Consider the following 23284-nt stretch of genomic DNA (forward strand, 5'->3'; position numbering starts at 1 on the left):
AGACAGCAGAGGCACACCAAGGTGAGAGGAGCAACTGCAGCCATGTCAACTCAGACCAAGGAGACACCCACTGCAGGGAGGAAGAGAAAACTGAAATTCTCTGATAAGAAGCTGGAGGGCCTGACTGGGGAGTGCTGCTTGCACCATGAGGTCCTGTTTGGCAAGGCAGCAATGAGTGTCCCTGACACACAGAAGAAGAAGATCTGGCTGGACATTTAGAGTAAGATCAATGTGATTGGAGCCAGCCATCGCACCATTGATGAGGTCCGCAAAAGGCGGTACGACCTCATGTCCAGGACAAAAGAAAGGGTGGCAGAGCGGATGAGGGAGGCGCACGGAACTGGTGGAGGGCCATCCACAGTACCACCTCCTACAGCCATAGAGAGAATGGTGGAGACCATACTGGAGCCGGAGGCTGTTGTAGGAATTGGGGACCTGGACAGTTCAGCACCAGGAACATACAAAAGTATGTAGCAAATCTCACTTATGTACACCATTCAATGCACCATGCACACAACCACAGTACACAAATGCATGCATCATCCAAATTTGTTCCATGCCGATATTGCAACCTACAGAACAATGCATTATGGGCAATGTAGTACAGTAGTCAAAATTTTGAGGAATATTTATTTTGATACACCACACATCTGAGAGGCACTAAGGGCCAGATGTACGAAAGGATTTTACCCATTATGTGTCTATGGGAAAAAGCTTTCATACATATGGCCCGAAGTGTATCCCCTGTGTCCCACAGGTCTCCCACAAGTTCCCCAGATGACCCTAGTGTGAAGGGAGAAGAAGCTGCCACCATCAAAGCAGACGAGGCAGCCAGCATATCTGCAGGGGAGTGATGACCACACCACTTGTCCACCATACACGTGAGACCACCGAGGAGACAGATGGGGACACTGAGACAGGAAACCTGACAAAGGGGCCACAGATAAGTGTGAGTCGGCCACATAGAACATCTGGGTCTGGGCGGAGATGGCATTGTCAAACATAGTCAGCTGGTGAGGAGGATGTCACTGATGAACAATTCCTAGGACTGGAGGCATCCCTTCTGAGCAGTCACTGCCTGCAAAATAAACAAATGCGGTTGATGAACAGGAACCTGCACAGACTGCAACAGACCATCACACAGGGATTTACCAATGTTGACACAGAATTTACCAACATGAACAACAACATGGTAAACCTCACCACCGCCATCAATGACCTGTGCAGGGAAATGGTAGCGGATCAGTCCCAGGCAAGACGCAGAGAGCGCAACACTGCTGCCCGTTTGGACTGGCTCAGTCAGTCGATTGGCCACCTTGCAACCACAACTTACTGCCTGTCAAGTCGCACTGTTACGCTGCAGGTGGAACTTGGGCATTTTGCCAGAGATGTAGCAAGGGGACTAGGGCACATCAGTCATGCAGTGGACCTCATACAGACCACCCAGACAGCAAGGGGCATTGGTGATACCCGTCAGGACAGTGGGGACATCTCCAGCGTGAGCAGCGTGTCTGCCTCAGATGCACGCACACTGCGGAGTAGCAGTGCCCGCCAGCCATCAGGGGACCAACCATGAACGGGCCATGGTGGGCGTAGTCGCAGGAGGGTGTGATTTTGCTTATCTGGGATTTGCCTGAGGCACATGATGTAAATGTGTCAGACATTGTTACATTTTACGTTTTTACTGCTATCTAAACGTCAACAGTTCATTAGTACACTCCTGACATTAAAGGGATATTTTTTGTTGCACAACCTGGCTATGTGTGTCTTACATTTGTGAATGCTGTAACGGTTGCCACATACCTGCCAAAGTAGTGAGTTGTAATGTGGTCCCGTCTCCGTCTGCCCTCCATTGCGATGCTATCATCCCCAAGCTGTCGGTGTGGTGGCTCTTGCTCTTCATCCTCCGAATGTGTGTCATCTAGAGTGAGATGTAGCCCACGTCTGGTTGCTATGTTGTGTAGGATGGCACATGCCGCCACAATCTTGCATGCAGTCTCTGGGGCATACTGGAGTGCCACTCCACTTTTGTGCAGGCATCGAAAACGTGACTTCAACATGCCAAAGGTCCTCTCAATGACGGTTCTGGTTCACCGATGTCCAATGTTGTAGCACCTCTCATTCTGATTGGCAGGTATTAGGTATGGTGTGAGTATCCATGGCCTCAGAGCATATGCACTGTCACCTGTGTAACAAAACAGCAGATATGAGCATGGCTTCACGTGGTTATGCAGTGACATGTATTTGAGACATCGGTGTGTACTACACAGTACCTAATAAATATCCTTCAACAAACTCCCCACGTCCTAGGCGTTGGTGTATCCCACTGTGCCTGAATGTATGCATCATGTGTGCTCCCTGGAAATTTTGCCACTATATCAGTTATTACATTATGGGCATCACATACCACGTAGATGTTGAGTGAGTGAGTACATTTCCTATTGCGGAACACAAATTCCAGATTTGCAGGTGGGCAAATGGGTATATGTGTCCCGTCCACACACCCTATTACATTGGGAAAGTTTGCAATTCTGTAGAAGTCCAATTTGGTGTTGTGTATTTCCTCCTTATTCCTGGGAAGGTATATGTCTCTGGAGATGTGTGTGTGAGTATGGCATCTAAGAACCGTCTAAAGAATTGTGACAGGGCACTTTGGGAAATCCCACCAGCAACAGCAATCACCCCCTGGTAGCTACCCGAGGCCAAGAGGTGCAGTGAGCAGAGCACTTGCTCATATGTGGGGATAGAGCAGCTGCGAAAAGTCTGGCTGTTCTAGCTGAGGTTTCAGCAGTTCAATAATCTCTAAGATAATTGCGCTGCTGTATTTTACATATATTTCCTCCTTAGTCTGTTGAAATATGGTCTGCCTGGTTCTGTATAACCTCTCTTGTGTCAGCCTCCTCCTTCTCTGCTGGGCAGCCTGGATTCTCCTCCTCCATGCAATCATGTAGAGTGCAGCCATTTTGAGAAACCCAGATGCCTTCTGGGTCTGCTTTTAAACTTTGGTTTTGATTACCACCTGTTTGGAATCAGTGCTAATCTGGGTGTGCAAAACAGGCTATTTGCGACTATTCGCAATTTGCGACTGCCTTTTACATGCAGTTTGTGAGCCGCAAATTGAGATTTCTTATTTGCGAGTCACAAAATCAAGTTGCAAATTTTACAAGTCTGTAATTGGTCGCATTGCTGTTTGTGACTGCGAAATGGCATTGGAACATACCATTTCGCTTTTTGCACGGTCGCAAATAGCGCTGCGACCAATTTGCGACTCGCAAAACGTAAGTACATGTAGCCCTAAATTCAGGAGTTCCTATGAATTGTGGTGTCAGCCTTAACTACCTGGATGCGACTGTGTCTTTAATATATATATATATCTGTGTCTGTGTGTTTATATATATCTGTGTGGTGTTTCTATATATCTGTGTGTGTTTATATATATATATATATATATATATATATATATATATATATATATATATATATATATATTTATGCACCCGCACTAAAAAAAACAAAAGTTACAGGGACGTTATAGTTAGGAAATAGAATTAAAAAGAAAAACATAGAAATTAACTTAAAAAAAAAACAATGGTTACAGGGACGCTATAGTTAGGCTCACATTTTAAATGTACAAAACCATAGAAATTCACCTGTTATAGTTGGAGTTAACTATAACTCGTGCTCTAAGGTAACTATAACTCGCGCCCTCGATATGTACAGTTTTTTCATCAAACATTTTTTTGCAAATATCACACTGATATTATCAATGATGTTATCAAAGATGTCATGAGTGTCGTAATTTGTAGGGTAATTAGCAGTACATGTAAAGGGCGGGAGTTATAGTACTTTAAGGCACAAGATATAGTTAGTTGAGATAAGTCTAACTATAACAGGTGAATTTCTATAGTTTTGTACATTTAAAATGTGAGCCTAACTAAACCGCTGTGGTCGTAATGTGGCAGTCAGACTGACGCATTGGAAGCGGTCCAACCGCCACCACGACCCTGGCGGTCTTAAGATCAAAGGATCATAATGAGGGCCAATGTCTTGGGTTGAGGGGGGGGGCATGGCCCCGCTGCATTCACAATGTATTTAGCCCCCGGGGGTGGTGGACCTAAAATTAATATGCCCCCGGAAGGAGGTTGTCCCCGGGATATAAAAATGTCCTTGGAGGGGGGCCCCACGTGACCCCCTTCTTTTTTTTAACATGCCCCCAGGACCTGGCACACTCTGGGGCTTCAATAAAAGAAGTGTGTGAGCCTGTGCCTGTTTTTTTTAATAAAAATGTTGTCACATCATCAGAAATTTGTGGCAAAAAAAATTTTTTAAGTGTTTTTTTAGCTCTGGTGGGGTCCCTCTGTGACTACAGCACCAGAGTTAAGGGGTCAGGGTGTCACTACCCTGGGCCCTTTTCTTTTTTTTCAATTGTTTTGTGGGACTCGGCTGAAGCCCAGTCCCAAGATGGCTGCTAACACTTCCTAGTTGAAGTGTTTGCAGCCAATCATAGCTCTGCATTTCCCTACACGAGCTTGTCATTATTCGCAAAGTTGTCCCAGCCACAGATATACAAATTTGGATTTCCTTAAACTTCCCAACAACTACTAAATGGATTTACACTAAATAACAAAAAGCTAAATCTGCAAAATATAATCTATCTTTCTGCCAAATTTGGTGTAATTCCGTCCACAGGTTCGGGCTGTAGTCGTGTCCAAAATTCCTATGCGAATTAGTATGGGAAATCCACTTTTTTTTAACCCTCGCCCCTTTTCTCATTCCCTGCTTGAAGGATCACCCCCGAAACTTTCCATGCACAACAAGAATCACCAACACACTTTTTTGGAAAATTCCATGAAGATTCGTCAAACTAAGCCAAAGAGATAGGCAAGTCAAAAACGCTTTTCCTATGGAAACATGGTCCTAACTATAACTACCTACTAGCAACCACCAGTAGATATATATATATATATATATATATATATATATATATATATATATATATATATATATATATTTATCTATGGTGTTGTACATTTACAATGTGAACCTAACTATAGAGTCCCTGCCTGTAGTCTTGGGTTTTTAAAGTGAATTTCTACAGGTTTTTCAAATTATATTTCCTAACTATAACATCCATGTTACCTTTGTTTTTTTCAGTGAATTTCTATGTTTTTTTTTTAACATAAAGTAATTTTAATTTCTATACGTTAAGTCAACCACTGCCATGCAGTCCCTGTGCCCAAACCCCTATCACCACCCAACCTTGCACTGTGTATGGCCAAAGGCCATGCACAGTGGGGTTGGCTGCAGGGCTTGGCCTATGGCCAGTCTCTGCGGCCAACCCTGAGAGAGAGAGAGAGAGAGAGAGAGAGAGAGAGAGAGAGAGAGAGAGAGGGAAAATGAGTGATTTAGAGAGAAAGCGATTTATTATGCTTTGATGAATGACATACTTAGAATGAGATATTTCCGGACTAATTGAAAAGAAAAATGTTTTTGTCAATTAAAAACAGTGAGCTCACCTTCCAGCACGTAACTTAGCTTAAATAACTTTAGTTGAAAGGAAACTAAAGCAGGAAATTACCACAGACTACCCTAGACTGGCACCCTTAACCTTCAATGTGCATATCTGAGACCTTAACCATTAGGCCAGAGGTGACTGCGCAACGTCCAAACTTAGCTATGACATTCAACCCACGGATTTTGAGGGGGAAAAGGAGTGAAATGGTACATCACTAGGAATGTTTGACAGTCAAAACACTGGAAAATAAACAAACACATTGCCAAGAGACACAATGATTTGAACATTCAGACTACTGAGCGACAAGCCAAGAGCTTTATCACTAGGCCAGAAGTGACCATGGTCTGCTGTCCATCAGAACGTTACTCTAACGTTCGAACCTAACATCTTGATAGTTTAACGCTTTGAAGTCATTGCATGGAGTAGCCATTGCAATGACAATCTCTCTCTCTTTCGCTCTCTTCCATCCCATCATGAAATGATGAAAGGACCATGAGGGGAGCCGCAAGGCCACCTCGGTCCTAGGCGGCTTCCCACATCCTGCGGGAGCCAGCATTGCTCCCGCAAGCAGGGAGCTGCTTTAACTAGCAATGTTTGTGTGGGAGCAATGTGTTCATCTGTTTCCCTGCATGCGTGTTTGCTTGCATGGAAACAGATGAAAACTCTGCTTTCTGCAAGTGAGAGCTGTTTGACAGCTCTCACTTGCAGAAAACTGAGTTATGTTTGCTTATGCTTGGTGGGAGCTGTCAGCTCCCACCAAGTAAAAGCAAACAGCTATATGTCCTGGGGGTGGGCACCCTGGAACATAGCAGGAGCCAGTCCTGGGGCTTCGTGGTCCCCAGGGCCATCATTGGCTCCTCCAGGGGGTTCACATGACCCCCCTCCTATATGTATAGCCCTTGTGAGGTAGGGGCCTCCGGGGCTGCACTCTCTCATTGTTTTATTTTAGCTCCCGCAAGGTGGTGGTCCCCGGAGCTGAGGGGGGGCCTTGAAGCCCCCCACGCACAACTGATTGTTTGCCCTGGGGAGGAGGCAGTCCCCAGGGCTGCGAACCCAGCTGTATATAATATCACATTGGCCCTGGGGAGGTAGCAGCCCCCCATACATAAATGCTTTAGCTCTGAGAGATGGCAGTCCCCGAGGCATAAAACTGCCCTAGGAGGGGGACCCCTGGGACCTGGTCCAGCCCAGGGGCTTTTTAAAAACAAGCACGGGAACCTGAACTTGTATTTTTTCCATGAATTTGCGATGTACAAAATAAAAGTGTTTTTTAGCCCCTGGCGGGGTACCTCTGGGATCCCAGCACCAGAGCTAAGGGGTCAGGGTGACTCTACCCTGCGCCCTTGTCTTATTTTTTTACTTTCTTTGTGGGATTGAAGCAGAGTCCCAAGATGGCTGCCAATACTTCCTGTCTGAAATGTTGGCAGCAATCAGAGCTTTGCAGATCTCTGCATGAGCTAGTTATTGTTCGCAAAGCATTCGTTGCCACAAATATACAGATTTGGATGTCCTTTAACCTTTCAACAACTGCTGAATGAATTTATACCAAATAACAAAGATCTGCGTACCAAAAGCTACCTTGTTGCCAAATTTGGTGTAATTCCGTCCAGTGGTTCGGGCTGTAGTTGTGTTCAAAACTTTTATGGGAGTATGGAAAACACATGTTTTTGACCCCCCCTTTTTCTCAAACCCCCACTTGACGGATCACCCTAAAACTTTCTGTGCACAACAAGAGTCACCAGCCCGCTTTTTGGGGGAAAATTTCGTGAAGATTCGTCATATGGAGCCAAAGATGTAGGCAGGTCAAAAAATGCTTTTTTTATGGAAACCGCCAGTGGGTAATATATATATATGTAGAGAGAGAGAAAGAGGAAAGCAAGACAATGAGAGATAGATAGAAAGAAAGATAGATAGATAGATAGATAGATAGATAGATAGATAGATAGATAGATAGACAGATAGATAGATAGATAGATAGACAGACAGACAGACAGACAGACAGACAGACAGACAGACAGACAGACAGACAGACAGACAGACAGACAGACACTAAGAGGTAATTCATATATTTATATTCTGGGACCGTCCCTCAGTTTTGAGTTGCCTGTCTTCTGCTAATTTTAGAGTGACTCTTCTGTGACAGACAGGGGTGCAGCTTCAGGGAAGTTGTTTGGGGTGTGGCATCCCCCTAATAAATACTTTTTTGGCTTGGCAATTAGGTCTGGGAGCCCGCAGTTGGGTTTGATGTGACTCTGTTGGTTTTTCTTACCATTCTGATATCCCTGGGAGTCTATAATGTGTTCACTTTGTGAATTAGGAACCTAAATATATATAGTGGCCAGTTTGCCAAAAACACAGTACATGCACCCACAGAACTACTTGTTGAATTAATGAAAATATACTACTTTTTAGAATTCACATAAAATGGCAATATTAGGCTTGGAAAGCTACATAAGGCTCAGGTTTCAATGCATACTACTGGCAACCAAACACTCAAAAGGTGATAGGACAAATGCTTGCAAATAGTACAACCACTAGGAATCATTTGGAGTAGCATTCCAAACCATTGAATTTCACCCACAGTGCCACTCTAGATAAAGGGCTTGATTTAGGGTTTGGTGGGTGGGGTAAAGGGATGGGGGATGGAGGACTTTACATTAGCCCCCCTAACTTTACTGTGCCCGCAAAATTTAGAGATGGCTGTCTGCCTAGCGGACATCTCTATATGTTGGCAGAAACCCCAGTCATGGTGGTTCCTATCAATGTAGGAAAACTTTGATGGATGGCTCTGTGAAACATGAAGGCCAGCCTTCAAACGTTTTCCACATTTTTTTATTTTTCAAAATCAAACTCCTAAAGTGGGGGTTTGTTTTTGAAAAATAAAAAACAATAACCCCACACTACAGTAGCTATTTCCCCTGGTGTGAGGGTCATTTTAGTTTTTGTTTTACTGATTCTCACTGCCAGCAAAAGCCTGGCGGTAGAAGGCAATTAAAAAAAAAAGCCACCCACCTCTCCACTCTAAATAGGACGCACAGTCAGATGGCTTTGCTTCCGATGGTCCCTACTCGCTGGTTCTGTCAGTAGTTTCACACTTACAAAATACATTTTACACAGTTGGCATAGATCTTGTGGTCGGCCAGACACAAAGTCAGGAGGGCTGACCTTAAGTTTGGCAGACAGGGTACTCTGTTGCTGTTGCGAAGGAGTAGCCTGTCTGCCAAACTCTATATCAGCCCCAGATGTCTACTTAATGCAAACCAGTACTGACGCTGCTCCTCATGGTAACAGCTCATCACAAACCTTAACCATCTCACCTATTCATGTTGCCGCCACTGATATTTTAGTTGGGAAATTTGAGATTCACACCACCCGAATCTCACTGAGTAAGTTACGCCCTTGGTGACAGTCCACTATACAAACCAATGTGGTCTTTTATAGAGTTTTGCAAAACATTCCGGCCCGTATTTATACTTTTTGACGCTAAACTGCGCTAACGCAGTTTAGCGTCAAAAATTTTTGCGCCGGCTAACGCCATTCTGAAGCACCATGCGGGCGCCGTATTTATTGAATGGCGTTAGCCGGCGCAAGCAGACCGGCGCTGCCTGGTGTGCGTGGAAAAAAACCACATACACCAGGCAGCGCCGGCGTAGGGAAAAATGGCGCTAGGGCGTCTTAAAAATGGCGCAAGTCAGGTTGACGCTAAAAAATCGTCTTAACCCGATTTGCGCCATTTTTAACAACACCCAGACGCCATTTACATGACTCCTGTCTTAGTAAAGACAGGAGTCATGCCCCCTTGCCCAATGGCCATGCCCAGGGGACTTATGTCCCCTGGGCATGGTCATTGGGCATAGTGGCATGTAGGGGGGCACAAATAAGGCCCCCCTATGCCACCCAAAAAAAAAAAAAAAAAAATGTATACTTACCTGAACTTACCTGAATGTCCCTGGGATGGGTCCCTCCATCCTTGGGTGTCCTCCTGGGGTGGTCAAGGGTGGCAGGGGGGGTCCCTGGGGGCAGGGGAGGGCACCTGTGGGCTCATTTTGAGCCCACAGGCCCCTTAACGCCTACCCTGACCCAGGCGTTAAAAAGTGGCGCAAATGCGGGGTTTTTTGCCCCGCCCACTCCCGGCCGTGATTTTTGCCCAGGAGTATAAATACGACGCATTTGCGTCGCCGTCATTTTTTTAGACGGGAACGCCTTCCTTGCATCTCATTAACGCAAGGAAGGCGTTCACGCAAAAAAATGACGCTATTTGCCCATACTTTGGCGCTAGACGCGTCTAACGCCAAAGTATATATATGGCGTTAGTTTTGCGCCGAATTTGCGTCAAAAAAAACGACGCTAATTCGGCGCAAACGGAGTATAAATATGCCCCCCCGTATGATGTGTTAGAAGAAAACAGGGATGCTTCTAATGTGAGTACTGGAAAGGTAAACACACTTTGGGGGACTATTTCCAGTATCCACTTGCGACCACAAGAAGATTAGTGGTACTGGCAGAATGGGGAAGAGTGCTGAGGTTGCGTGTGGATGTATGGTATTATTAGTGGCTGATGAGTCTAGAAACGTAATGAGATTTTTTTCGGAAGTTGCTTCCCCTGTTCCAGTGGCAGCTGCCACAAGGTAAAGAGTTTGGCATGGAGTGAAGGGAAATTGTTTCTTCTGCTGCACTGCTGAAATAACAGTGCAAAATAATTCCCGCAGAATGCAGATTTATTGCTTTTTGAGATAGCCATGAAAAATAAAAAGTGGAAAGAAGTGGAAAAGTTGACAGAAAGGAGGCATAGGGCCATGGAATGTTTATTGAACATATAAAATAATGGTGTGTAAGAGCTGGCTCCAAAGCAGAAAGCCTATTTTTGAAAAACAAATGTTATAAAGACAGAAGTTATGCATAGTCTGTGGTTGGTATACAATTGGTCATAGTCCCAAACTAAAGATCAGGCTGAACATTTTTTACATTAAGTTACAAAATGTGGCTGTCGAGCCCACCTATACACTGTGAGTGTAGCCAGTCTTCCACTGCTGACTACTGTGTTTTTTGTTAACAGAGCAAAGAAATGTTAGTCTCAGGTATTTACCATGTTATCTCCCTTTCATCCAGAATTTGAAAAATATTATTTATCAACTTGAAGTCTGGATTTCCTTGATTTTTTTGCACAATGACTTGAGGTGTGCCCAAAGTAACACAGTCTGGGTGTCGTGAGTATGCACCTTGTGTATGGTAGGGGAAAAGGGTCATATAGTCTATGTCTTTGGTGACAGAAAGTATTTATTTAGCAGGATAGCAGATATAGCTGCCAGCTTTTTGACCTTTAAGACCTTACCACTGCGTAGAGTATATGCTCTGAGTATCATTTCGAGAAAGGGTTGTCTGCTCTTCCACATACTTAGCCATACTTCACATGGGTATTAGTGCATGGGCGGATAGTGAATCTACTGAAACATGGCCTCCTATATGTTTAGACTTTGGGGTGCCGAAGTTTTTTGGGAAGCTGCAAGAGTGAGCTCGTGTGTAGAAGTCCCTTAGGTAGCATCCTACTCACTGTGTATTCACATGAATAATATCTTCTCCAGTGCTGAAACTGTGGAAAAAGCACACTGGAAATACAAAAATTTGGGAATGGGGTAGCAGAAAGGGGCGAGGGAATCCCTGCCTTAAAATAAATTGACAACCAGAAGAAATGGTACAGTAAAGCTCCGCTGGCTTAGTTTATTGGTCTCAAACCCAACGCATTTTAAAACTGACATCGATATGTGTCTGGCAAGCTTAATGGTATGCATCTGGAAATATTTGTTATGTGATTATTGCACTTGCAGAGAAGATCTGTGTGTTATCTGCTGGTCACAGGCTTTTATCAACATAGACTAGCTTAGGCAACTAATGTGTCTGCTGCACAGCACTGGGGGGACCTGCATGACAGGAGATCCTATGCTTGTAAGATGTTTAACGTCTCTGTTATGCAAACCTCTATTTCCACGGGTGTGCAGTTACGAGTGGATCGGAGTTTTTCGACCCCTCATAGTTTTCTCTACGTAAATATTGGCAGGACAAACCTGTTTGTACTTACCCAGTTAAAAGGCCAGGTAAATACTGGCAAATGCAGATTTCGATGTATAAAGTGCCAAAATCTACATATAATTCCGCATTACAAGGGTGGAATACTCATATGGCCCATATTTATACTTTTTTAGCGCCGCATTTGCGTCATTTTTTGACGCAAAAACGGCGCAAACTTGCAAAATACAATTGGATTTTGTAAGTTTGCGCCGTTTTTGCGTCAAAAAGCGGCGCAAACGCGGTGCTAAAAAAGTATAAATATGGGATAGTGCATGTTATTTTCGCAACCATTAGATTCCGAACCCCAAAGTATTTATATTTCACATTTGCAATAAAGAGCACCCGTTACTCCGAGGCGCTCTTAATTGAGCTTGAAGTGGGGGTAACGTGGTTGTTGCAGAGACCCTTGTGTCACCTGCTGGTCACCAGTTCCTTTTCTGGTCAAAGAACTGTGGGCCATATTTATACTTTTTGACGCAAAACTGCGCTAACGCAGTTTTGCGCCAAAAAAATTAGCGCCGGCTAACGCCATTCTGAAGCACCATGCGGGCGCCGTATTTAATCAATGACGTTAGCCGGCGTTAGCCGCCGGCGCTGTCTGGTGTGCGTTAAAAAAAACGACGTACACCAGGCAGTGCCGGCGTAGGAGGAAAATGGCGTATGGGCGTCCACAAATGGTGCAAGTCAGGCTGAAGCAAAAAAATCGCCTCAACCCGATTTGTGCCATTTTTTTACGACGCCCAACCCCCATTGAAATGACTCCTGTCTTAGCAAAGACAGGAGTCATGCCCCCTTGCCCAATGGCCATGCTCAGGGGACTTCTGTCCCCTGGGCATGGTCATTGGGCATAGTGGCATGTAGGGGGGCACAAATCAGGCCCCCCTATGCCACCAAAAAAATAAAAAAAAAATACTTACCTGAACTTACCTTAATGTCCCTGGGGTGGGTCCCTCCATCCTTGGGTGTCCTCCTGGGGTGGGCAAGGGTGGCAGGGGGTGTCCCTGGGGGCAGGGGAGGGCACCTCTGGGCTCATTCTGAGCCCACAGGTCCCTTAACGCCTGCCCTGACCCAGACGCTAAAATCCGGCGCTAATGTGGGTTTTTTAGTCCAGCCCACTCCCGGGCGTCATTTTTGCCCGGGAGTATAAATACGACGCATATGCATCGGAGTCATTTTTTAAGACGGGAACGCCTACCTTGCATATCATTAACGCAAGGAAGGTGTTCACGCCAAAAAATGACGCTAACTCCATGAACTTTGGCGCTAGACGCGTCTAACGCCAAAGTTTAAATATGGAGTTAGTTTTGCGTCGAATTTGCGTCGAAAAAAACGACGCAAATTCAGCGCAAACGGAGTATAAATATGCCCCTCAGTGGGTTACGGGTCCTAGGTCAACACTCTGATGTAATTTCAAGCTAAATTTGGTTCTGGCAGATTTGAACTCATTCTTTTATTATGGGTAGCAAATAACTGTTAGAATCATATGCCAACAACAAATACGCGTGTGTTGTGTGTTGTATGGCCTTGCTAATAGTATTACGTTAGTACAACACGTTGAATACAATATGCACTCACTAGAGATGGTATTTTCCTCCCTATCTTAACCACAGAAGACAAAGTTATCTTATTTTCCCTCAATATTGTATTAGTATCACACACACATTTTTTTCACTTTTCATTCGGAAGGTCTTTATCTTTTTTTAGAGCTTGAGAAAGAAAAACACTTTATCTTAGTTTATCTGAAGGCCGACTAGTAAAATGACACACAGAGCGCATCTTTTTTCCCTGATGGACAGTCCAGTCAGGAGCAGACGTGGGTCCATATTCAGCTGACTCTTTGTCATATGACATCTGTACTCTTCCAGGACGCTATGACAAAAATAATAATTTATTATCTTTTACTGAATAATTTGAAGGTGGGTTATTGACAGGTCGCAACAAGCATTGGCAAAGTCAATCAGATTTGCTTTGCCAATGTTGAACGTGCGACACAATCAGCTTTTACTAGTACTCGACCAGCTACATTAAAAGTATAAAAGCAATGAAAACATTTATTTCTATACTTTCATGATGGCCGCCGCGTTCCCCAATGCAATGTGTTTTGCATTGTTATGTGCGTCATGTATATTAAATTAATGTTATTTTCCCCTGATATCTTAAACGCAGAAAATAAAGGTATCTTACTCTCCGTCGTTGTCCTAGTGGCATAGCAGGATTACACACGTTTTTTCCACTGTTCTTTAGGAAGCTTGTTTTTTTTAGAACTTAAGAAAGTAAAACAATTTCTTCTCAGGGTTTATCTATTGGCCAACTATCAAAATAACACCAGAGTGCATCCTTGTTGCTCTGATGGGCTGGCGCCTAATTGACTCAGCTTCCTTAGACTTTCGACACCTGTTGATGCCACAAGATAGTGACAAAAGGAATTATTCGTTAGCCTTTAGTGAAGAATTTTGCTTGCAGGTGGATAAAAACATTGGTAAAGCCAAATGGATTCACTTTTTCAGTGTGAGATGTAACATAAACAGGTTCACCAATGCCTGACTGCCTATTTTAAAAAATGTTTTTATTGTTTCTATATTTTTCAGATAGCTAGTTGTGACGTTTGGCTTTCATAACTCTGACAGAGATTAAAAGCCTCAGGCACTTGCAAAGCCAGGAATGGCCACAGCCTTTGAGACGAGCAGAACTGGATAGTGTGGTGGGACAACAGCTAGGTTATTGCCATGCCTGCCACCTGGCACTTGGCATGCTGTGGTGAAGCATCAGGAGAGACCGGGGGCCGTGAGAGACACGGTAAGAACATCTAGGGTATTTTCAAGGCTGCCTTTTGGCAATGGGAACACCTCAGAAGAGCAGGGAGGGAGGAGGAGTTGGAGGAGAGAGATGGGGTGAGTTGGGCAAGAGCAAAGTGAAGAGCATAAGCACACTTTGAATTTCAAGACATGCAGTCCCAAGGGAGTGCTAAACAAGTCATGAAATATAATAAAAGTAATTCCATGATGTTTTCAGTGACAGGCTACAGCACTACTACTCAAATGTAGAGGTAAACAAGCTCTGCTCCAGAAAGGCTTGGAAAGTGAGAAACATCAGGTTTGAAGGACCCCAATAAAAAACAGGAAACACAGAATGACTAGAAATCCATTTAACCATGAGTAAGAAGTGAATTGTATACAATGCTTTTGCGACAGACCGCTGGAGCTGTTTGTAGCATGACCTCAATAAGTGCATTCAATCATTTGGGCTTTTGTTCTTTGGTGAGATCATCTGTTTGAGTCACTTCTTTCTTGGATATTACATTTTCTTGTGACTCATTGCATCCTTTGGGATCCATATTTTTGCCCTGGCTGGCTGTTATTTTCTTGTTATCCTTCATCTTCCAGTAATATATATATATTTAAGTCCAGTAGAAGGCGTAAGCCGAAAACGGATAGACATTTCCTGTTTGGAAGTAGCATTGAACTTGCCATTATTTGGAATAAAACAGTTGAGAATTAATTAATGGGACAAAGTCTCTCTTTCTTATGTGTGGGCGATTGGTAAATCCTCTTTATTTGGTGCAGCCATAAGGTGAGCAGACTCTCATCTTTGTGAAAAAAATAAATAAATCACAATTCGGTGGTGTTTAACACACACACAATTACCACATCCTCTGAAGATTTGGTATATGTTGTGGGAGGGCTGAGAGAAGATGGGGGTGGTGGAAGCATTAAAATGCACCTTCTTGCCTTAGAAGGCGGTTGAATGGGGGCAGGAGAACATTACCTGGATTTATTAAAGCCCATTCTCAAAGAAATGTAACCAGGTGGATTTTATAGCTGGTACATTCGGGTCTGGTGCTCCAGCCCCCAGAAAATCCAAGTGCACACCAGGTCAGTTATATTTGTATGGTTTGGTATCATACCTTGTTGTTAGCAATGATTTTGTTAAGCACTGAGTGCAAGTCTCTTTGTTTTTACTCAAAGCTGCATGAATCACTTTTCAGAAGGCATTTCCTGCAACACAATATACTGAAAGCTTAGGGGCTGCATCTGTACACTTTTTTTTGCAATATTTTGGATTCCATGTGTATGTCCCATACTGTGACTGCTGTATGTCAATCAGTGCTAGGATTATGTTCTTTTTATTGGGTCACAACCAAATAGGGTGTTCGCCCAAATATTCACATATGAAAAAAGTGTAAACAAATATATTTGTTTAAATAATTATTTTACTTCTAAGGTAATATAATCGATTGATGAGTTTTGACAACATTGATACATGGCACAAAAATTTGACTTGCAATATAATTCCATTTGGCTTCGATTATTCTACTTCTAAGGTAATATAATTGATTGATGAGTTTTGACAACATTGATACATGGAAATAAAAATTTGACTTGCAATATAATTCCATTTGGCTTTGATTTGATTTGCAAGCTATGAAATTAACAATGAATCCAGTCAAATATCTCACATACTCCATTAATCTAAAATCCTGAAGGCACTTAACACTAGCCCTCCGCACATAGTGGAATCTAGACCTGACATCCCTAGGCCTGTTGATGCCACATACAGCACTTCAGGGTAGTCATTAAATAGCATAGTTTGAGGAGAATTGGTTGAATTTATAGTGAGATAAAATTGAAGTGTGCAAAGCTCTTATGGGCCCATTAAATTAGGCTCTGCTCTTTTAGACACCACACCTCAAACCATGGAACATGTACACATGTACATGTACACTTGTATTCAATTGGCCCTTTATGTAGTTGTCATCACAAAAGTAACTGTTACATGGTTCCAACCTTCCTACCAATGCTCATTTGGAGGATGCTACCTGCTTCTGAATCATTTTCACACTCTCAATTGATGCTTCAATGAGATCAGATGGCAAATCTAACCATCCCCAAAATGATTCTCCTCTACAGCTCCAATGGGATCATCTGTCACAAAAAACACAGACTTCTCCCTCATTAGATACTTACTGGGGTGAGAGGTGAATGGTGCTTAACTATGTTTACTATTGCCCAGTAGTACATGTTTTGTCAGTCTTGACCAGAGCTAGTATATTTGCCTTGTTGGAATCGTAATGGGGTCACGGGGTGACTGCCAAGCAAAGAGAGGTCTTCCCCCCCCCGGGAATTTTGGGGAAGGTGGTACAGCCACGTTGGGTGTTTTGGTCTGGGGGGTGCCAGGTATTTGAAGGCGCTATTTTATACCAAGGGCACCATTTTGTCCCAAGTGACACAGTGGGCGGTAGGGTTAGTGAGATTTTTGTCCTGCCCTCCCACCCCTTATGTACAGGGGAAAGGAGGCTCAGGAGTAAGGGAAGTGTGGTGATTCTAAGGCTTCCTTTTAGGAGGGCGGGTGCATGGGGTTGATCTTGTTTCGGTTGTCGCTTGGGGAAGGCAGAGGCAGAGAGAGCTCACATGCCAACGAAAATAGGTACGGATAGCGAACCTGGAAGTACACTAGGTGGACAACAGCAGGACAGGACAGTCATGAAGGAAACTTGGCATTAGGAGTTACGCTAGTTGCAAGTTCATTTGTTATGTTGCATCAGGACCCGGTTAAGGATACAAAATGGTTTTGACAGGGAAAACAGTATTAAAGGATGAAGGTATTAAGAGATGGCAAGGTTAAGATTAAAGGGAGTGGGGTGGGGGCAGGGGAGGGGATTGGGGAGAGTTTGGGTTAGGTGAATTGGCTGTATAGTGAGGTTTTAGTTTTGTGAAGCAGAGGCCAAGGTATTTAAATATGTAGGGCCTCAATTATGAGCACCATTAGATTTGCCAACTGGCTGGTTTTCCATCAGGGCCACTGTATTTTAATGTCCCATCTGCACATACTTCAAACAGCAAATATAAATATAAAGCACTTTCAGATGCGTTCTACGAATGAATTAACGATCTCTGACTAAATATTAAAGTAAACAAAGGCAGATAAGTCATGTTAGTTCAAAAGGGGCAGGTAAAGGCCGCCATATTACCTCAGCCGCTATCCCATCTATTAAGTTACTTTATTGGCTCAGCTAGTAACCTAAGAACAGTTATTGCTATCCCAATCCTCCGTGACTCACGGTGAATTGCGTAAATGGCTGTTGGCACTCAGAGCGTCAGAACACTGTCCAGAATTCACCGCCCCTGGTGAGGCCGTGCTACGTCAGCAGATAGCGACGAGGAACGTACAGTGCCCTGAAACACGCACGGTGCAATCTTTACCTCGAGAAACGTAGCGGATTCGCACTCTCTGAATACACACTCCACTCTGGTAGAAGTGCAACAGAAGCGCGGAGAAATGAGCACGACCTGTCTCGTGCCTAATTTATACTATACCCACTTCTCACCCAAGAGCACGGACACGCGCGCGCCATAAAATCTGATTTGAGCAAACTTCAGACACAAAGAGAAACAGCATAACAAGTTCGATCTGTCACATATTCCAATGTAAGCAATGTGCCAGCGTTTATGAAACTGGAATTGACTGAAATGCCTACTGTTTCATAGTCAATATATATGGGAAATGGTACTGTTAAATTAATAACATTTTCTAGATTTCTTAAAATCATTTACAGTAATACATGTGATTAAAAACAGGGTATGGAAAAATGTTCACATTTGACTCGATAATACTACAGTATTCTATATCAATTAATAAACAAGATAATTTATCATTGTTTGATTAAAAAAAATAACCAAACCGACAGACCAAATTTACACATTTTAAACGAACCAGCCTCCTCTTATAAAATAAATTATTGAGGGGTTTAAACCCTCTTTGGTTTACGCCTCTCAATTCTGTCTGGAGAGGAGATGTCTCCCGATGCTCGTTCGTTCAGTGCTTTCTTGAAAGTAATGAGTTAACTGTAAGGTGGATAGAGTGGAGAAAAAACACGACAGTCTGCTGAATCTTTCCCAGCCCCGAGCGCACCTGGGCAAGCGATTATTTTTGCCTCAACCTGTGGCTCAGAGAACAAGGGGCGAATTGCCACAGTCCTTGATCTAGTTTACCTGGCAATGGGCTGACTGTCCCAGTTGCACAGTTGTTTGATAAATCACTCTACTCGGGTATATCCACACCTGATTCTGTCCTAACCCTTGAACCAAACTGGCATGGGATTTAATTTGGCCCAGTCCTTATCACTCCTGATAAGGGGGTACTACTAGTTTTTTTGTTTTTTTGGGGATATTTTATTAACTTTTACCATGTAAAACATACATTAACACAAACAGCCCCCTCATCATTACAACAAATGATGTATGCAACAGCCCCTTTCAATTACAGCAGTGTCACATTCCACAAGGGGAAGTCAACAAATAATTCTCACAGTAAGCGTCAATATCTAGGGACACTACTTCAAGTTTCCTCCATCAGTTGTCGAATAGCAAAGTCCACATCAGCAGTCCAGGAGGCGTGCTACAAGCAGCAAAGGACTAAGCATATCGTAGCGGAGGGGGAAACAACAGAAAGAACAGACAGAAAGGCAGGTGGAGCGCATAGCCAAACTATACCAGCCCGTCTCATTAACGCAGGATTATACCCAATCAAGGGGGGGAATAAGGCACAGGCATGGGCTTCTCCAGCTATTCCACCTACTCATTCCGGGCCGCCAAAAATTTATTCAACGGTGCCCAAATATCCTTGGGCCGAGACCCTTCAGGCATCAAGTTCCAGAAAACCATCAGCTGATCGTGACAAAAGGCGGCATCTCGCAACCATTCAGATCTACGCAGCGCTCTCGTCCCACCCCAGCACATGACAACTCTATGCTTGGCCAGCAGCAAAAGCAGACCCCCAGATGCCTGTGCGGCCCCCGAATCTCCTCCATGCACCCAAGCAGCGCAACACTGGGAGAAACAGGTATCTCCAGGTCGACCATCTCAGTAATCGCTTGCAAAACCTCTACCCAAAAAACGTGGACTCCCGCACACTCCCACGCCAACTGCAGAAAACCTGCATCCGGCGCCCGACAGCGGGCACAACACGCATCCTCACGCAACCCCAAAGAATAGAGCCCCCCCAGGAGTATAGTATAGTCGGTGCAAAAATTTAAAGTGCAGCAATCTAAGCCTATAATTCAGGGACATCGCCCTCATATGAGCACAGCAGTCGCGCCACATAGCTTCCGAGATGGGCTCCCCAAATCTCTCTCCCATGCAATCCTGGAAGATTCCCGGAGGCCACTCCTCTGCTCTTGCATACAGTTATACAGTTTAGTGACCAACCTGCTAGGTGACCTCGCACTGCAGAGAACCTCCAAAGCGCGAAACTCCAAGGGGGCCCCAGTCGGGCTGAACAATCGGTCCCGCAAAAGGGAACAAACCCGAAGAGCACACATGCGCTGTAACGCCGTACACTCACAGCCAGCCAGCGCCTCAGAGATGTCAAGCAAACGGCCATCCGCCAGCCAATCTCCCACCTCAGTCAAGCCAGCATCTTGGAGAAACCCGCGTACCCCTCCATCCCGGTACATCTGATCATCAGACACCGCCATGACAGGCAAGGAAGGAGCAAAGGGCGCAGTAACCCCAGATCGCTGCATTAACACCCCCCACGCTCTCCTTGTGCATGCCACCGTGTCAATTCCCTTAACTCGAGGCAGAACGTGCCTCCCAAGCGCTCACATCAAGCCATCCGGCCACACGGAGTCACTTTCAGGCGCCAAGTGCGGCAAGTATCGAATCGGGTTCAGCCAGTAATACGCAAAGTGCGCCTGAGCACAGAGATAGTATAACTCCAGATCCAAACGGTAGCGTCAGCCTCTCCCAGGAAATGCGCGCTCGACGTCCCGCCCACGCCAGGCAAATCAGCGCAGAGCGCAGGCACCATAAGTAGCCTCTCGTGAGCGGAAGGGGAAGATTCACAAATAGGTACAGGAACTTAGGAAGGACCACCATCTTTGCTATGGCAATACGCCCGATCAACGATAGTGGTGGGGCCCACCAGATCTCAACTTTCCCCTTCAGCCATGTCAGTGCAGCACCATAGTTAGCAAGCCAAAGCGTGTCAATATCACAGCTCAGCTGTATACCCAGATATCGCACCGGCCCCTCCGCCCAAACCAGAGGATATCGAGATTCAAATCTTGTCACATTAGAGGTCAAAGGCAGAACCATCGATTTTGACCAGTTAATAGTCATGCCAGAAAAGGTACCAAAGTGCACGATTTCCTCTAACATTATATCCAGATTCTTACCAGGATTCCGCACATATAGCGCAATATCATCGGCATACAGAGATATCAGGATAGGTCTGTCGGAACTGTAAGCCTCTATCATTATATTTCTGTCGCAGCCCCGCCGCCAGAGGCTCCATCACCGCCGCAAAAAGGAGGGGGGACAACAGGCACCCCTGACGCGTACCACGCGCAACAGGAAATGAAACCGACACACAACCATTAAGACGCAACTTAGCCGTAGGCAGAGTATACAATAATCTGATCCAATTTACAAAACGCACACTAAGTCCTACACGGCCTAAAAGGGCAAACATATAGTCCCAGGCCAAGGAATCAAAAGCCTTGGCAGCGTCGAGGAAGACCGCCGCCGCATTATCCTCTGCCTTCAGTGAGCCCGCCACCGCAAAAAAGGTGCGCAAGTTGTGACAGGTAGACCTCCCAGGGACGAAGCCGACTGATCCAGCAACACCAGCCTGGGAAGGAGAGGCTGCAATCGCGCCGCTATCATTTTGGCCAAGATTTTATTATCAATATTAATCATGGAAAGTGGACGGTACGAATCACATCGAGTCGGGTCCTTCCCAGGCTTCAGGACTGTTACTATCAAAGCCTCTCGAAGCTAGGCCGGCAGCGACCCAGTCTCCAGAGCCTCCGCATACACCTCCAACAGGCAGGGGGCTAGAATATCCACATATTCTTTATAAAACGCTGGGGTCAGACCATCCACACCGGGGGACTTATCACCAGGCAGACCACGAATAGCCGCAGCCATCTCCTCCATAGTGAATGGTTCATCCAGATACGTCCTGTGCGCCTCATCGAACCACACTAGCGCAATGTCCTCAAAATACGCCTTTGCGTCAGCCGCACTCAGTCCCGCCGGGGCCGCATAAAGCCACGTGAAATATTCTGTAAACACTTGCATAACCCCACTCGATCCCGTCACCCTCTCGCCCTCAACATCCACAACCTCAGTAACATAGTTACTGGCCCAAGGTCTACGAAGCATATCTGCTAGTGTACGCCCGGCTCTCTCGCCCTCCCCGTAGCGACGGGACTGAGCATATCTCTCAGTAAAACAGATTTCTCTCAGGGAGGCCTCTTCATACAGAGATACCTCTTGTCGAATCTCCATGAGGACTTCTCCAGACCAACTAGAAGCCAATCGCCTCTCCAACTCTATAAGCCATCCCTAAATGTCAGCTATCTCCCGCCTCAAGGCCTTAACTATGCCATGTTGTTTCGAGAGACAGACTCCCTGAATAACAACCTTAAATGCCTCTCAAAGAGTACCAGGAGACCTCACAGACCCCCGATTCTCGGCAAAATACAACTTAATCGCCTCTCGCAGTTCCTCCCGAAAAGCCGCATCCCGAAGCGCCCCACGAGGCAACTGCCACATAACCGACTGGCGCAGTTCAGTTGGTATAACCAACTCCAGACTAACCGGAGAGTGATCTGGCAGCGTGCGAGGGAGATGATCCACCGCTCTCGTCCAGACCTCCACATCCCTGGTACCCAACCAACGATCTATCCGTGACCAGGTACCGTGAACGTAATTCAGACACGTTCCCTCTCTCACACCTCCATGCCGCTGCCGCCACAAGTCCACCAGCGCGCCACTCCGCATCACTGCCTCCAAAGACTTAGCCGCAGAGACATGCTGCATCGTGGCCAAACTCTCACGATCCATTTTAGCATCCAGAATCAAGTTAAAATCACCGCCCCAGATCACAGCGCCCGCCCCCAATGATTCCACTAGGCGCCACAGCTCCAGAAAGAACTCTGGGTCATCGACATTCGGCCCATACACCGCCACAAGCGGGCAAGCTCTGTCAAGCAACATACCACTCAGTAGAACATATCTACCATTTGGATCAACAATGACCTCTCGCATGTGCCACTGCAGTCTCTTGCGGATTAAGATTGCGACTCCACCAGCATAGCCAGAGTACGTGGAGCAGTGCGTCTCACCAACCCACCCAGCTTTCAGTCTACCCACCGCAGCCCTCACAAAATGCGTCTCTTGCAGCATACAAATATCAATTTCATGCCACTTAACATATGCAGCCACCAATCGAGCCTTCCGCCTGTCATTAAGCCCATGCACGTTCCAAGTCAGACTCTGAACCACAGACGCTTCCTCACCCCTCAGCCCCATCAGCTGTCATCCAACATTGCACGGGAAAGCTTGTCTCCACCTGCCAGGAATATAATGTGAATACAACCAAAACAACAGGAAAAACAGTCTCCCTACGATCAGGAAAAACCCACACCACCCGCCCACCCACTCAGGCCCCCCAAACGGTCCCTTTCAGTAACCCACCCATTCAATCCCCAAACCCTCCCCCAATGACAGAACCAGGAATTGACAGGACTCATCCCAGGGGCGATAGCCGGCCTAATAGCTCCCCACCCAGCGTACACTATTGAAGAGGGGCCCATGGGCCAGGATGCAAGCTACTCAGCAGGCGGACCCATGCACAGAGCAGTCCAGAACACTCCAGCAGTCCTAGCCAGTGGTATTAGGCCAATCAGAGCCGGTT

At 45.4% G+C, this 23284-nt stretch overlaps 1 protein-coding gene across 1 annotated transcript in view; it reads right to left on the bottom strand.

Moving 5' to 3' along the window:
- Positions 1-629: 629 nt before the first annotated feature.
- LOC138301795 (uncharacterized) overlaps positions 630-23284 on the bottom strand; it is a 198656-nt gene continuing 176001 nt past the window's right edge. Inside the window, exons 5-6 of the mRNA XM_069242297.1 lie at positions 1804-2185; positions 630-1078 (exon numbers count right to left, since the gene is read on the bottom strand). Of these exons, the coding sequence (XP_069098398.1) occupies positions 2091-2185 (95 nt within the window). The 3' untranslated portion in view covers positions 630-1078; positions 1804-2090. The remainder of the gene's footprint in view (positions 1079-1803; positions 2186-23284) is intronic.

The sequence above is a fragment of the Pleurodeles waltl genome, chromosome 6 (genome assembly GCF_031143425.1).
Source record: "Pleurodeles waltl isolate 20211129_DDA chromosome 6, aPleWal1.hap1.20221129, whole genome shotgun sequence".
NCBI classification, from domain to species: domain Eukaryota; kingdom Metazoa; phylum Chordata; class Amphibia; order Caudata; family Salamandridae; genus Pleurodeles; species Pleurodeles waltl.